The sequence below is a fragment of the Mugil cephalus genome, chromosome 15, assembly GCF_022458985.1.
Source record: "Mugil cephalus isolate CIBA_MC_2020 chromosome 15, CIBA_Mcephalus_1.1, whole genome shotgun sequence".
Taxonomy (NCBI): domain Eukaryota; kingdom Metazoa; phylum Chordata; class Actinopteri; order Mugiliformes; family Mugilidae; genus Mugil; species Mugil cephalus.
This window is the reverse complement of record NC_061784.1, coordinates 8932098-8946885: the sequence shown is the minus strand read 5'-3', so window position 1 is coordinate 8946885 and position 14788 is coordinate 8932098. Positions and strand designations below refer to the sequence as shown.

Below are 14788 nucleotides of genomic sequence, written 5' to 3'. Positions count from 1 at the left end.
AGGAGCTTCAGCCAAGTATTAATCCAGCATACGTCTGCAGTGAGGTTATCCAGTGTATTTTTGATCAATGTTCTATTCAGGACCATTGCATTGCAGGTTGGATGCATAAAATTCTGATATCATAAAATGAGATGCTGTAGTAAGCAGTGGGGAATGCTGTTTTTTTTTTTTTATCATCTGAAATGTTACAGATTTGATTTGTCAGGAAGTAGAGCTGCAATAAAATGATTCCCTTTAACCGGCAAACGTCTAGTGATGTGAAATGTAATGGAAAGCCTTGGTTAAGACACTTCAATAATTCACATTTGAGTGATTTTAATGTGCACAATGTGAAACTGACAAATGGTTCTAAAGACACATGAAATAAACACTCACTTGCCACTTTATTAGGCACACTTGTTCAATGCTTGTTAACAGATATAGCTCATTTCCTCATTTTCTACTACCGTTTATCCTCACTAGGGTCGCACGGGTTGGTGGAGCGTCAGCGGGCCAGAGGTGGGGTACGCCCTGGACAGGTCGCCAGCCTATCGCAGGGCTAACACAGAGACAAACAAACATTCGCACTCAATCACACCTAAGGTCAATTTTGGGGTCACCAGTTAACCTAACAAGCATGTCTGGTGGGAGATGGGAGGAAACTGGAGTACCCCGGAGAAAACCCACGCAGACACGGGGAGAACATGCAAACTCCATTGAGAAAGGGCTGGACTCCACCCCAGACCTTCTCGCTGGGAGACATCAGTGCTAACCACCAAGCCGCCGTTATGCCCAACACAAATAGCTTATAAACCAATCACATGGCTGCAATTCAATGCATTTAGGCGTGTAGAGGTGATCAAGACAACTTCCTGAAGTTCAAAAACGGAGCATCAGAATGGGGAAGAAAGGGGATTTAAGTGACTTTGAACGTGGCATGGTCGTATCTACTGGGATTTTCTCACACAACCATCTCTAGGGTTTACAGAGAATGGTCCGAAGAAGAGAAAATATCCAGTGAGCGGCAGTTGTGTGGACGAAAATGTCTTGTTGATGTTAGAGGTCAGAGGAGAATGGGCAGACTGGTTGGAGATGATAGAAAGGCAACAGTAACTCAAATAACCACTGGTTACAACCAAGGAATGCAGAACACCATCTCTGAACGCACAACATGTTGAACCTTGAAGAAGATGGGCTACAGCAGCAGAAGACCACACCGGGTACCACTCCTGTCAATTAAGAACAGGAAACTGAGACTGCAGTTCACACAGGCTCAACAAAATTGGACAATAAAAGATAGAAAAACCTGGTCTGATGAGTCTCAATTTCAGCTGCAACATTCAGATGGCAGGGACAGAATTTAGTGTAAACAACATGAAAGCATGGATCCATCCTGCCTTGTATCAACGGGCTTGGATTCAGGCTGGTGGCGGTGTAATGGCGTGGGGGGATATTTTTTTGGCACACTTTGGCCCTTTAGGACAAACTGAGCATGGTTTAAATGCCACAGCCTACCTGAGTATTGTTGCTGACCATGTCCATCCCTTTATGACCACAGTGTACCATCTTCTGACGGCTACTTCCAGCAGGATAATGCTCCATGTCACAAAGCTCATATCATCTCAAACTGGTTTCTGGAACATGACAATGAGTTCACTGTACTCCAATGGCCTCCACAGTCACCAGATCTCAACCTTTGGGATGTGGTGGAACGGGAGATTCCCATCATACGTGTGCAGCCGACAAATCTGCAGCAACTGTGTGAAGCTATCATGTCAATAAGGACCAAAACCTCTGAGGAATGTTTCCAACACCTTGTTGAAAATATGCCACGAGGAATTAAGGCAGTTCTGAAGGCAAAAGGGCGTCCAACCTTTTACTAGCAAGGTGTACCTAATAAAGTGGCTGGTGAGTGTATCTTGATATTTGTACATTTTCAACAAAAGTAAGCAAAAAATAATTAAATAATTAAATGTTTGACATTTCTAACCTAGCACCTTAATAACCTCTAACACTTTATCTATCTGAGCCTCAGTGAACAAGTGATGTCTCAATAACTGATAAACAACACACCGACTAAACTAGCGACAGCCACAGTGAACTTCTTATACAAGGTGCGCTTGTGTGTGAGTGTAATGACTCAGGAGTTGCGGTGCGAGGTGAGGTGTGTCAGTGCGGAGGATGAGTGATTACAGTGGACAGTAATCCTGCAGAGGGATTAGCAGGTGGTATTAGGAGAAGTGGGGGTGTAGCACACTGCCACCTCTGAACCGCCGCAATATGGAGCAGCAGCCCGTGGGGGCCTCGCCTCCGTCTGCCTCACCCCGGCAACACACACACACCGGACACTTTAACACTAACTCTGAGGTGGTTCGAAAACAAAAACTGCAATCACTGACCTGGTGATTGGGTCATCATTACGACAACACTGCTGCTGCTGCTCATGTTGTTGTAATGACAAAATTCCCACAGGTGAGGTGCTGCTTTTACATGGATGATAACGCTCTCTTTTTGACAACTTGTTACTGTGACTGTCAGACCTGAAGATAGTCATTTGGATGATTATATGAGGGCAGAAATATCATTTATGCTCCCAAATAAACATCTAAAATATAAAAATATAAGAAAGATATAATTCTTAAAATATAAAATAAGTAAACTTTATGTGAAGATCCCAGACATGAAGTGAGTGTTTTATAGGAAAACCAACTAATATATATGTGTATATATATATATATATAATCAAATGAATGTTAAACAGTTTGATCTGTGTATGAGACAGTTGAAGGCCCTCAGATATTCCACTGGTCACAATATAAAAGCTGTGAGCTTCTTAGTTGCCAGAACTTATGATATGAATTTGGCATAAAGCAGCGTTTGATATTAAATGTTTCCTGAGTATAAGCCAAGCTGTGGCAATAAATACACCATCCAATATTTTGTCAGTGAATTGCTGATGAATTACAGTGACTCTGGTGAGAATGAGAGGACGACATCGCGAAAATCCAGTGAGGAAACACAACATGAGCCAAGATGATCCTCGTGCAAAGCTCGGAAATAGACAGTTTGAGAGAGCGATTTAACTTTCAGGGAAGACAGGCCGACCGTTTTTCTTGTCATAACTGCGCTGCTTTTGATGAAGAAATTACCTATTTTTTTTGAAAACCATTGTATTCTGTAGACTGTTGTTTCTCATCAGTGTGAATTCAGTAGCCTTCGATATGAGATGTTTTTTAGCCTTCCCTGCATCTCCTCAGATGTGAGGACCAGTAACATGCACCATCCCATCTGGAGTCACTTCATCTTGATGAATAAGTTAACACTGACCTCTGGTGGATGAACATTATTGACTGTATGTGTGTATACATTTTTTTTTTTCCTTTTTTTGCATTTTTTCATTGAGGTACAACCTCTCATCTCAGTGGTGAATTAAAAACAAGTCAAAGACAACTCGTAATATGTTTGCATTCACATGTATTTAAATGCGGGCAATAATTCGGTCACTTCCAAGAATTTCCAAGAATCATCTGTCCTACCATTGTTTGTCTTTTTTCCCCTCTTTCAGCAAGGATAGTAACAGTTAACAGAGCTCAAATATGTTGTAATAGTACATGTAAAAATTAAAATAAATGGAAATAACTAAGTGGAAACAGACGCAACGTGGAAATAAGAGGAGAGCATCAGAAGGAGGGTTTTGCAAATCATCTTAAACACCTGTTAAACGTGGTGTTTTAGTTTGGGCTATAACAGATACGGCCGCTAGATGGCAGCTCCGTACATGTGATAAGTCGAGTCTGTTACCAACACACAACACGAAGGAGAAAGCTGTCTACGCTGCCTTCCATGGTATCTGGGAAGGCGGTGAATTAAACCACATTATTAGAAATCAGGAATCATTTAATATTTCAAAGTCATTCAGTAGAAAAGTTACTTACTTGATTCCGTAACAGTTTGGGTGGCTCTGTATTTATAACTAATTATTTGAGTGTCCCATCTCCTCTCCACTCGTTAACAAGCGGTAAAAGTTTTATTTCCAATAACTTGAATGCATCACCAGCCAGACCCGGATGTTATGCTCATAGATAGTTGTAGTCAAGGTATTTTGATATTGTAGAGACAGGCGAGATTTAATGCCTCCCAGATGAGTTTGAAAGTAACAGACAGAAACAATTTTCTCGTTTAATCGTTTAAACCTAACGACGACGTAAATATATTTGGTGAACTACGTTTCCGCTGAACAAGCATGAATTCTTGACATTTTTTGTTTTGTTTTTAAAAGCCGTGAGCTTGGTTGTATCCTCCAGGATGTTCCGAGAGTCCTACCCGTTTGTGGAGGACAGTTTCAGCCGCTTCCCGTCGCAGAGCAACATCTACGGCCTCTGTCAGGCCGGGGAGCAGGAGCTGTTAGCGGCCACTCTCAAGGGGAAGGTGGTGTGTTTCAGATACCAGGAGCTGCAGCAGAAAGTCCGGCCTGTGGCCAAGGAGGTTCAGTTTACCTACATACCAGGTACACAGAGCAAACCTCAACCCAGCACCATCCGCCTGAAGTACACAGAGGTTTATAGGACCCAGAGCGGTCGGCAGTGAATGTCAATGATAGTATCGGAATACCCTGATCATCCACAACATTAAGACCATTATGACAGAAGTAAATAACATTGCTGCTGGGAAACTGTTGGACCTGGTATTCATGTGGATGTTACTTAGACACGTACCACCAACCTAGACCAGACCAGGCACCCCCACCCCATAGCAATGACACTCCTTGATGGCAACAGGATGCAGCCTGGCACAAACACACACACACGAAACGCTTTAGGAACAACTCAAAAAACACGAAGAACAGTACAAAGTGTTGACCTGGCCTCCAAATTCACTAGATCCCAAACTGATCAAGTATCTGTGGGACGATCCACTCAACCGATAGCACCCAAAGGCCCCCACTAACAACATCCTGTTGCCAAACACCAAAGGACACTCTCAGAAGGTCCATGTCCATTCTCTGATGAGTCACAACTGTTTTGGAGGCACAAGGGAGACCTACACAATATTAGGATGGTGGTGGTGATAATGTTATTTCTGATCGTTGTGGTACTGCAGTTGGAAATGACTACACCTTGAATAGTTATTATTCTATTATTGTATTGTATCACAAGTGATAACAAATCGTCAGTCATACAGGCCTTTTAAATAATAATATTAATTACTTAATAAAGGCCATAAATCAATGCATGGTGCCAAACACATGTGCATATTTGCACAATGTGCTAGATGGAACACAACCAAGGAAAAAAATCTATTTTTTCCAGGTTTGTACTTCGGTGCAGAGTTTTGGGTCTTTCCTTGACAATTTGTAGTGCAAACCATGGGAAATATATCGTGTCTTTATTCCACAACCTTTATGACAGTTGCAATTGGTTGTTACTTTGAATTATTAGCCACCTTTAATTCACTGACAGCTGAGACAGACTCCAGCAACCCAGGCAACACCAGTAACACCAGTAACATTGCAGAGCAGCAGGTTTACTTGTACTATCCATAATATCAGGGCCTTGTTTTTTCTTCTGCAGGGATCTGAGTAAATCATCTACACATTCACACACACATCACATGCATATTCATTTTAAGTGAAAATATAAAGACAAAATATTATGTGAAGTGAGACATTTACCATTTTAATACCCATCAATAAGGACAAGTAAATGCAGAGTTATTCTGGGGGCATTTGCCATCCCTTCAATAATAATGTGTATAAATGTACAAATATATAAACATTCTGTGGTTATGGTTATAATTGATAACAGTAATTCATGAGTCTAAAAAATAAATAATTTCTTCTTCACAATATGCATTTCTAAAACCTGTATGATCAGGTGTCATATCTGGTCACAACAATTGATTGTTATCATTATTGGCACCAAACTTACGCATCGGTTCTCTCCTGGTTTGGACTTTGATTGTAATGCTGTATTACACCAGGTTTATTTGACTTTTATTCACTGTCATTAACAGCACCATTCCTTAATAGTTTTATAAGCTGGTACTGTAAAACATCTGTTATTTAGTCGTCTGTTTCAAGTGTTCATATGTTTTTAGTCAAGATTTAATCCTGAATGAATTCTCTATCCAGTTGATGCAGAGATTGTATCAATTGATGCCTTCACCAAATCCCCACCCAAAAGAGGCCTGGTGGTGGGCATCACCTTCATAAAGGTATTTTCACATTAAAATTCACAACTCATATATATATATATATAATAAACTGCAAAAGACATAAAGACTCGTTGTCTCATTGTTACTTGTGGTTGATGCAGGACTCTGGTGACAAAGCCACTCCATTCCTGAATATCTACTGTGACTATGAGCCCGGCTCTGAGTTTAACCTGGAGTCTATTGCGCGTAAGTGAAGCAGAGTCCATGTGTGTATAGTGTTTGCTGTTACAGATGGTCCACATGCTGATGTCGGTTTGTTCCTATGAACAGAGAGCTGCCTGAATCTGGAGTTGCAGTTTACGCCATTCCAGCTCTACCATACAGAGTGAGTTTGCTGCTGTTCTTCCTTGCACAGATAGTTCGAGCATGCTCTGTGGTTGCTATGGTAACTGACCTTGCAGCTCAGATTGCAGGGGTGCGTTTTGTTTGTCAGGAGTAACATCATTTCAAACTAGCAGACGTGCATCGCAGTCTGTTCTGCTGGAGGTGAACATTTACAGGCGGCACCCCACTGTGTTTAGAGACACTCAGTGGTCCATGGATAGGATAATATTGTCCCAGCAATGACAAATAAGACTTACATTTGTATATGAAAAACAATAAGTGCTTTTCCGAGACATTAAGTAGTACCATAACGCTGAGTTCTGTAGATGTCATCAGTAACGCACCACAGGCGAACATGACCTAAGAGCTTAAATCTGGGGGCCACAGCTTGTCAGTAAATTATAAACGCATAGATGTTCTATTGAAATGCTGCACTGCGTGTTAGCCTGGCAGCCTAAATCTGGGGTATTCACAATATGAGTCTGGTAACATATCATTGGGATTTCTGGTCCAGTCAGAGTTTTGTTTTTTGATTGGCCCAGCAGATCTTTGCCAGAGCATCTGTTCCCAACGGAGTGACTCCAGATCAACATTTTCCCAGATAAATGCTGTGCACGGGGAAGGTTCTGTCCAAATGCACATAGGAAGAATTTTCTCATTAAACGTCGTTAAGATTATACTGTGAGAAAATTGCCGACAATGCAACGAAGAGACAGTTTCGTTGGCTTAAAGGGTGAACAGTACACGGCCCAGAATAAATACAGTGATTTTGCTCTTTTCAGCTGTCTTCCCTGATTTGGCCAGACCCAAACGGGAATTTGCAACTACATCCAGACTTTACACAGACAGCTTTACACTTGTTCTTAGACGTCTGAATGATGTCCAGATATGATCTCTCGTATGGCAATATCAAGGAAGGACTGCGTTAAGTTCAACATATAAAATAAAGAGTTTAAGGGGGAGTTGTGGTGTTTAGTGAATAGTCCTGCTGCAGCATTACTGACCAATTGAAGCTGAAACCGGTTTGTTTAAAAGGAAACTAGAGTTACAGTGATCTAACTCAGATGTAATGCATGCATAACAGTTTCCCAATTCTGAAAAGAGAAAATACCTGAACTATGTGGTGTCAGTGAGAATGAACACCAGCTGTTACCTGGTGCTGTTTACAGTGGGATTCTTCCACCACTTCATACAAATAAGAAAAACAGTCTGGACGAGTGATAACATCCTAATTATTAGAGATAATTTGGCAGAGGGAAGATTGTTTGTGTGTAGACTTAGTGATACATATGAAATAAATATTCTCCGTATAGTATATTCTCTAAGATACTTAGTGATACTTCTCTCATGCAGCATGTCTATAGAAGGTTCATTGTTGTGTGATTAGTCATTCTAATATAGTTTTACATATTACCTCTATGACACGCTGCTTCTACTGCCATATTTAATAACTGTCACCGTGACATATTTATATTCAGTAGCTGCACCGAGTCATTACGAGTTACTGCTTCAGAGACTCAGTGTTCCACCAAGGGATCAATAACTTTTGATGCGATTCTGTGGCAGGATTCATGAATGGATTTGAAGCGTCTTTAAAGCTGGAACATTGCCTGTGAGAACCTTCAGTACAGATGGTGTGAGACTGAACATGTGATTGTGTCTGGACGGTAAATGTCAGCGGGCTTTCTCCCTCTGTCAGAGTGCAGTGCGGCGACGGAGGCGGCGAGACGGTGTTTCTGCTCAGCGGTCATGACCAGAGGATTCACCTGTACAAGGAGGTCAGATCAAACAATGGATCAACTGTTTCCTTTTCCTTATCTGGTTAACGTTGCATGTTTGTGATGATATCTACACAATGTACTTGTTTTTTCAGGTCTATTCATTCTTCCCTCAGCCCCTTATCTTGTTTTTTTTTTAAATACTTTAATGGCTTGGGTTAGTCTGTCTCAAAACGCTTATTAAGTGCCCATATGAACATACTGACCTTTAAGAGACCTCCACTCATCCAGCCGGAGCTCAGAGTACAACCGCCGCTACACTGGATGGAGCCCGTTGAAATGGTTTTATTAGATTACTTTTTTTTTTCGGTCTGTCCAAACGGTAAGAGGCCCCAATACTAAGGATATTATGAACTTCAAGTTGAGAACACTTAAGGACATGTGAGTACCATGCTGCCACCATGACACGACTCCAGAAATGAAGAAGGGAATGGATGGGCAGATAAAATCTTAATGTGCTTTTAATGAAAGTGATAAGGACAAATTCTTCAATTCTCTCTCTTTAAAAATACATTAATAAGTGCCCGAAGATAACAGAAGGCTTCAGTCTTTTAGATGAACCAAACCGACTGGACATCTTCCAGAGCTACGGCTTTTTATTATAAAATTCCCTCTTTGTCTCTCTGAACCTCTTTAGGGGCGCAGCAGGGAAACACGGAGGGGATTTTGGAGTAAAAAGACTGTAACTTTGGATTATGCTCACTCAGACTACTGAAGCCTCATGTTAGCGGTTAACAGGGACTGTGCTGCTTGTTTCCCATTACTCCTGCTGGAAGCACATGACAAAGGGATCTTGTAATGGTCAGTATGAACAGGAGGAATGATCACAGCAAGCAAATACTGATGCATTGTGGGTACCTGATTAGACTTGGAAAGGCCGACTAGGAAATCTGTGAGCATTTAAAAACATTTATCAATGTGTTTATGAAATGATTTGCTTTGTAAAATGAACCCAAATTCATTCTTCTGTGAAGATACATCATGGAGACACAAAAAACAAAAAAACTTTTGTTGAATCACATGAGCGTCATCAGCAGATGGAGTTTACTCTGCTCTTATGGACCTCAAAGGACTTGTTACACATTTTGAAAATTGCAAGATGCATTCTGATGTAATAGGGTTGGCATATCAGGAGGAGGAATTTACTTTTATCCATCTAACGAACGTCAGAGCGTCATTCATCCTGGTTCTCGTCCCTTCAACAGAACGCCTCTCTCCACCAGTTTGAAGAGCAGCCAGTGGAGAGACTCTTCCCTGAATTGCACCAACTTCCCAGCAAGTGAGCTATTCTGAGTCCCTTTAGCTCGGCATGATATGTAACTGTGTATGTGGCTGTTGGTTTGGTTGTGCGAGGTGAGGGATCAGTAAGCTGTGTGTTACTCTTTATTTCTGTGCACCAGTCGTTCATTGTCACCTTTCGGAGCACTGTTCTTGGTAAAAATTTAGTCGACACATTCTGAGTTCATTGTGTGGATAATCGTGACCCTCTGTGCTTGTGTTTCCTTTCCCTCCTTGCAGTGTGTTATGGTTGGATATGATGAGCATACCCGGCGGCCAAAGACTCTCTGCGTTTGGCTGTCAGAATGGATGTGTGGGTCTATCTCTGGTCAACCAGACCGGACCAGGTAAAGGAATCCAAACATGGGATAATGTCCCACTGAGATTAAAAGAGATTCGGCGTTTTCACATGACTAGTTGATGATCAAATGAACGAGATATGCCGAAGTCCCTCTTCCTTCCTTGGCCAGCCTCCTGTATTGAAATAATGTATTTGAGGCGTTGAAAGGGCCCACTCAACAACTAATAATTTAGACCATAGCTCTTCAACAGGGGGTCCGTGACCCCTAGGGGGTCCATTGAGGCACTGCAGGAGGGTCGCAAAATCTTTGGTTGATTAAACATTTTTTATATATATATATGTTTTTTTAATTTTCCCCCACAAATTTAAATTTCTTTAATTGCACATTAACATGAATCCAACATATTTTAGTAAAGGGATAAGGGATAGCTTAATATTTTAATGCAAAAATGATAATAATACTGTATATTTATAAAAAGCACTAGGCCGAGTTTAATATAGAACACATTTAGTAGGTAGGTAGGGGGTCCCTACTTAATCTCTCCATCAGTTTGGGGTCCTTGGCCTGAAACACATTGAAGACCTCTGATTTAGACTATAATTACATGGAGCCGTGTCAGAATTACTGCATTTGTAATTTTGAGATGGATGTTTTAGATTTTGTCAGTGACACCATATCCTCCACTTGCACTGACACCAATATGAACACCAATTTAATATGTTCAAGCAATTTAAAAAGATACATTGTAGCTGGTTTTATTTGTGACTGAGCTTTTAGAAATACAAACAAATGATCCACAAGGATGCCACGTGTGTCTGAAGTTGTCGAGCCACTCACCGTGGGCCCGTATCATAGCAGACGTTTGTCAGTGAGGCAGCATGAATGACCATTACCAGGACCTTGAAACTGAAGCAGCTACATGAAATCCAGTCATCATTCACTTTCAGATGTCCACCTGAATTATTCATACTAAGAGGTGTCGCTACTATAAGTCTATGAAATGTGACACATTGCACATGGAGCGATCAACTAGCATAATGTAGCGTAAAGGCCACCGACAGTTTTAGTTGTGTTCTACCGTGTGAATTTTATACACACATGATACGATGCACGCACTTCACACTCAGCCTTCAATCCTTTAAATAAAATGGTAAAAAATAAATAAGGTGTGCTATGTAGTAAATAGATTCAGCTTTGGTGTAACCAGCCAAATTAATTCAGGTCACATGTATAGGTGTGTAGTGGATGAGCATGCTTTAAGGATATTGTGTGTTCATATATTCAGAGGTCATCCGGAGCTGGCGAGTCCAGTTCGACAGTCCAATCTCTACAGTGCTGTTGTTCCCGCTGAGCTGCCAAACTGAGCCCGTCCAGGCAAGCGGAGAGAAGAGTATGTCACCAGTCTGTTCTAGCTTGTCTATTTTTCACTTTGGCTTTACTGAACCTGCGTGAACCTCAGCTTCTCTTCTCTGTTCCAGATGTGGAAATGGAAGGCTACAACCTCCTGGTAACCAGCACCATAGAGATGGCCGTCGTCTACAGGTCAGAGAAAAACAGCCTCATAAACTCTTCAGACAATTTCAATTCTGTGCAGTTTCACTTGGACTTGCCCACTGTTGTTTCTAATGCAAAGCAAGTGTAGTGTTTTATTTGTGTGTGTGTGTGTTTGCTCAGAGACGTCCAGGAGCGTGGGTTGTCGTGCTCCGCGTGCCTTACGGAGAGCGACCAGTGGGACGCGGTTCTTTGTGCTCTAGTCATTGACCTGGATTTTGACGGACAGAGGGAGGTGCTGTTGGGAACGTACGGACAGGTGAGACCACCTCTTTACTGACGGATGGATGACAAGTCTGTGTTTTTTAAGCTCAGCAAAACTCAGAAGGAAGCCTGAAGCAACAATGTGTTGAGTCCATCTCTCAATACCCTCCTCAGCCTGCCGTAAATATGAGCTTAGTGTTTCCAGAAACTGCTGCAAACTGTAGTTTTTAACAGTGTCAAACATTATAAATGTGTCCATTCATTACTCTAGTGTGTCCAGCAGCAGAGGTTATGGAATTAACAAACTACATTGTGTGTGTTAGTCAGTACAAATGTGTGGTTTATTTGTGTATTTTAATAGTTGTTGGACAACAAGAGAGGAATACCGATCAACCATAATATTATAACCACTGACAGGTTACGTAAATAAACATTGACCATATTATGACAATACAATGTTCTGCTGGGAAACCTTGGGACCTGGCATTCATGTAGATGTTACGTAGTCACATAGTACCCACCTGGACCAGACCAGACACCCCCACCCCACAGCAATGACACTCCTTGATGACAGCACTCATCCCCAGCAGGATGCAGCCTGAAACACACACACACACACACACACACACACACACACACACACACACACACACACACACACACACACACACACACACACACACACACACAAGAATAGTTTAGGAACAACTAAAAAAAACATGAAAAACAGCACGAGGTGTTGACCTGGCCTCCAAATTCATTAGATCCCAAACTGATCACGTATCTGTGAGAGGATCCACAGAGGACCCTCCCCTCAACCCATAGGATACAAAGTTTGTTACCAGACACCACAGGACACCCTCAGAAGACCATGTCCATTCACTGATGAGTCACAGTTGTTTTGGAGGCACAAGAGAGACCTACACAATATTAGGATATTATAATGCTATGTCTGATTGGTGTAAATTAAATGCAGCTTTTGGTCTAGAACAACAGCAGGTCCCTGAATAAAGTGACATCACCGGTGTGTACATATTAAGTGAAAATGATAGTTACTGACAGAATATGTCTTTTATTCTTGTCATACGGATGTCTGAACTATGCGATGAGATTTGAGGATAATAATATTGTCTGCCACTTTGTCCTTCAGGAACTTCTTTGTTACAAATTCCAGCCAAAAAGCAGCAGACGAGATGGACAGTTTCAGCTGCAGTGGAGGCGGAGCTTCAAGAGCCCGTTGCTGTCTGTCATCTATTCAGACTTGACCGGGGACGGTTTGAGAGATCTAGCCGTCCTCACACTAAAAGGACTGCATATCTTACAGGTGTGTAGCAGTCATTAGTGAGCCTTGAAGTTTTTGAAACGTTGTTATTTACTCTCTGGTTGGTGTCCCATTGCTGTTGGTCTACATATTAAGATAAAATGTAAAGGACCTTATCTACTAAAATCACTATAATCTGAGAAGTTAAATTGTTCTAACTTGAGCAGTGAATTGGACTGAAATACATGTAAATGCTTCTATAGCTGAAAAAAGACAAAAAGCTTTATTTTATTGGCTCTTTATCCACTTTTGGGAAATGCAAAAATTATCACAATCTTCCCTCAAACAATAAATATCTCACTTAATGCATTAGGTCAGCTTTGTTACCCCCACACATCTGGAACCAGAACAGCACAGCACAACACAACTGCTATCTTACATGCTGTGTATCTCATTTGCTGTGGTGGTGTTTTATACCTCTCTTATCTTTTTTAGCATAGCCTCACCAGCACTGCGGAGTTGGTCCTGGAGCGACTCTCCCAGAGGGTGTCAGCGTTGACAGCCAACACTGAGCTGGAGGCAGCAAAAGCTCAAAACACTGAGAAGAACAGTGCTCCTGCTCATGAACAGGAGTCTACCACGTAGACACCATCAAATTAATCAGATTGTTAGATTTTATTTACTTGGGTAAGTGCCAGTGGCTCAGAGTTAAGTGTTTGTCTTAATTAAAGGTGCAATGTGAAGGATTTCTCAGGTAATTATATTCTTGATGAGTTAAATGTGCTGATGATGACAGACACTGGTTAGAAAATCAAACATGGCCTACATTTGCTGTTCAAAAGAGTCATATCTTCGTGTGTTGTTGTGCTGAATGTGATTCAGAATTTTAAAAAATGCAAATTGGCTGAATAACCCAAGTAAACTGGCATTATGTGATGGTAATAGACCATGTTGTAGACTGAAATGATGATAGTGTACAGTAATTAACAGAAAGATAATAAATCCCTTCACCTTTGTTGTTTTTTGATATTTCATGTGTTTCATGTGTACTTTTTCCTCCACATACAGTAGTTTTATGTATGTATATCGTAATAGTTCACAATTCTTTACAAGTTAACACAGATACAAGTGTGGTGGTATTATTTCACTCTTTCATTCTGTCATGCGTCTCAAAATAGTAACACTTTGCAAAGAGAGCTCACACATTGACCATGGAAAGGCCAGGTCAGAAACGGGATCCCACAGGGAACTAACCTTTACCCACTTGTTTTTACACTTCCCATAGATTAGGTTACAAATTAAACAGACTTTATGTAAATGCTGAAAACATCAAGAACTTGGTGTTGTCCACCTCTAACAAGCCCTGTTAATGCTTTAATAGTACCAACATTCACATCGCAAGAAAGTGGCCTTAGGTACAATAGATTTTAAATTTAAACACACTTGAGTTCTTTGTTAATTTTATGTGTTTTCTTGGTTGTTAGTTCTAGTTGTATTTGATTGAGAATATTTGGTCTGGCTCATAAAATATCTGGATTTAAATAATGGTGTAATTCATTTTATTAATTAATTTGTTTTTCCTTTCCATGTTTTGATTTTTCTCTTTGAATATAACAGGTCAAAATTTCGAAATATTTGAAGTAACTAGACAATCTACATACACCCTGTGAATTTTGGGCATATTGTTAGGGACATGACTTATCTATCTATCTATCTATCTATCTATCTATCTATCTATCTATCTATCTATCTATCTATCTATCTATCTATCTATCTGAAAATAGAAATAACGCGTAAAAGCATTTCAGTCTGATGCTTTCTTGATTATTAGACAGAACTGGGCTGCAGGCTGCTGGTCCCGTCCTTTGGCCGGTCAGTGGCACTGTAGTCCACTCTGG

The 14788-nt window shown here is 41.0% G+C and overlaps 1 protein-coding gene across 1 annotated transcript; it reads left to right on the top strand.

Annotated features, from left to right (window-relative positions):
* Positions 1–3814: 3814 nt before the first annotated feature.
* kptn (kaptin (actin binding protein)) lies at positions 3815–13919 on the top strand. Its single transcript, XM_047606175.1, has 12 exons — positions 3815–4486; positions 6110–6192; positions 6294–6378; positions 6463–6517; positions 8216–8294; positions 9500–9573; positions 9813–9919; positions 11160–11264; positions 11353–11416; positions 11549–11684; positions 12780–12953; positions 13386–13919. The coding sequence occupies exons 1-12, from the start codon at positions 4285–4287 to the stop codon at positions 13533–13535; spliced, it is 1314 nt and encodes a 437-aa protein (XP_047462131.1). The 5' UTR covers positions 3815–4284; the 3' UTR covers positions 13536–13919.
* Positions 13920–14788: the final 869 nt, after the last annotated feature.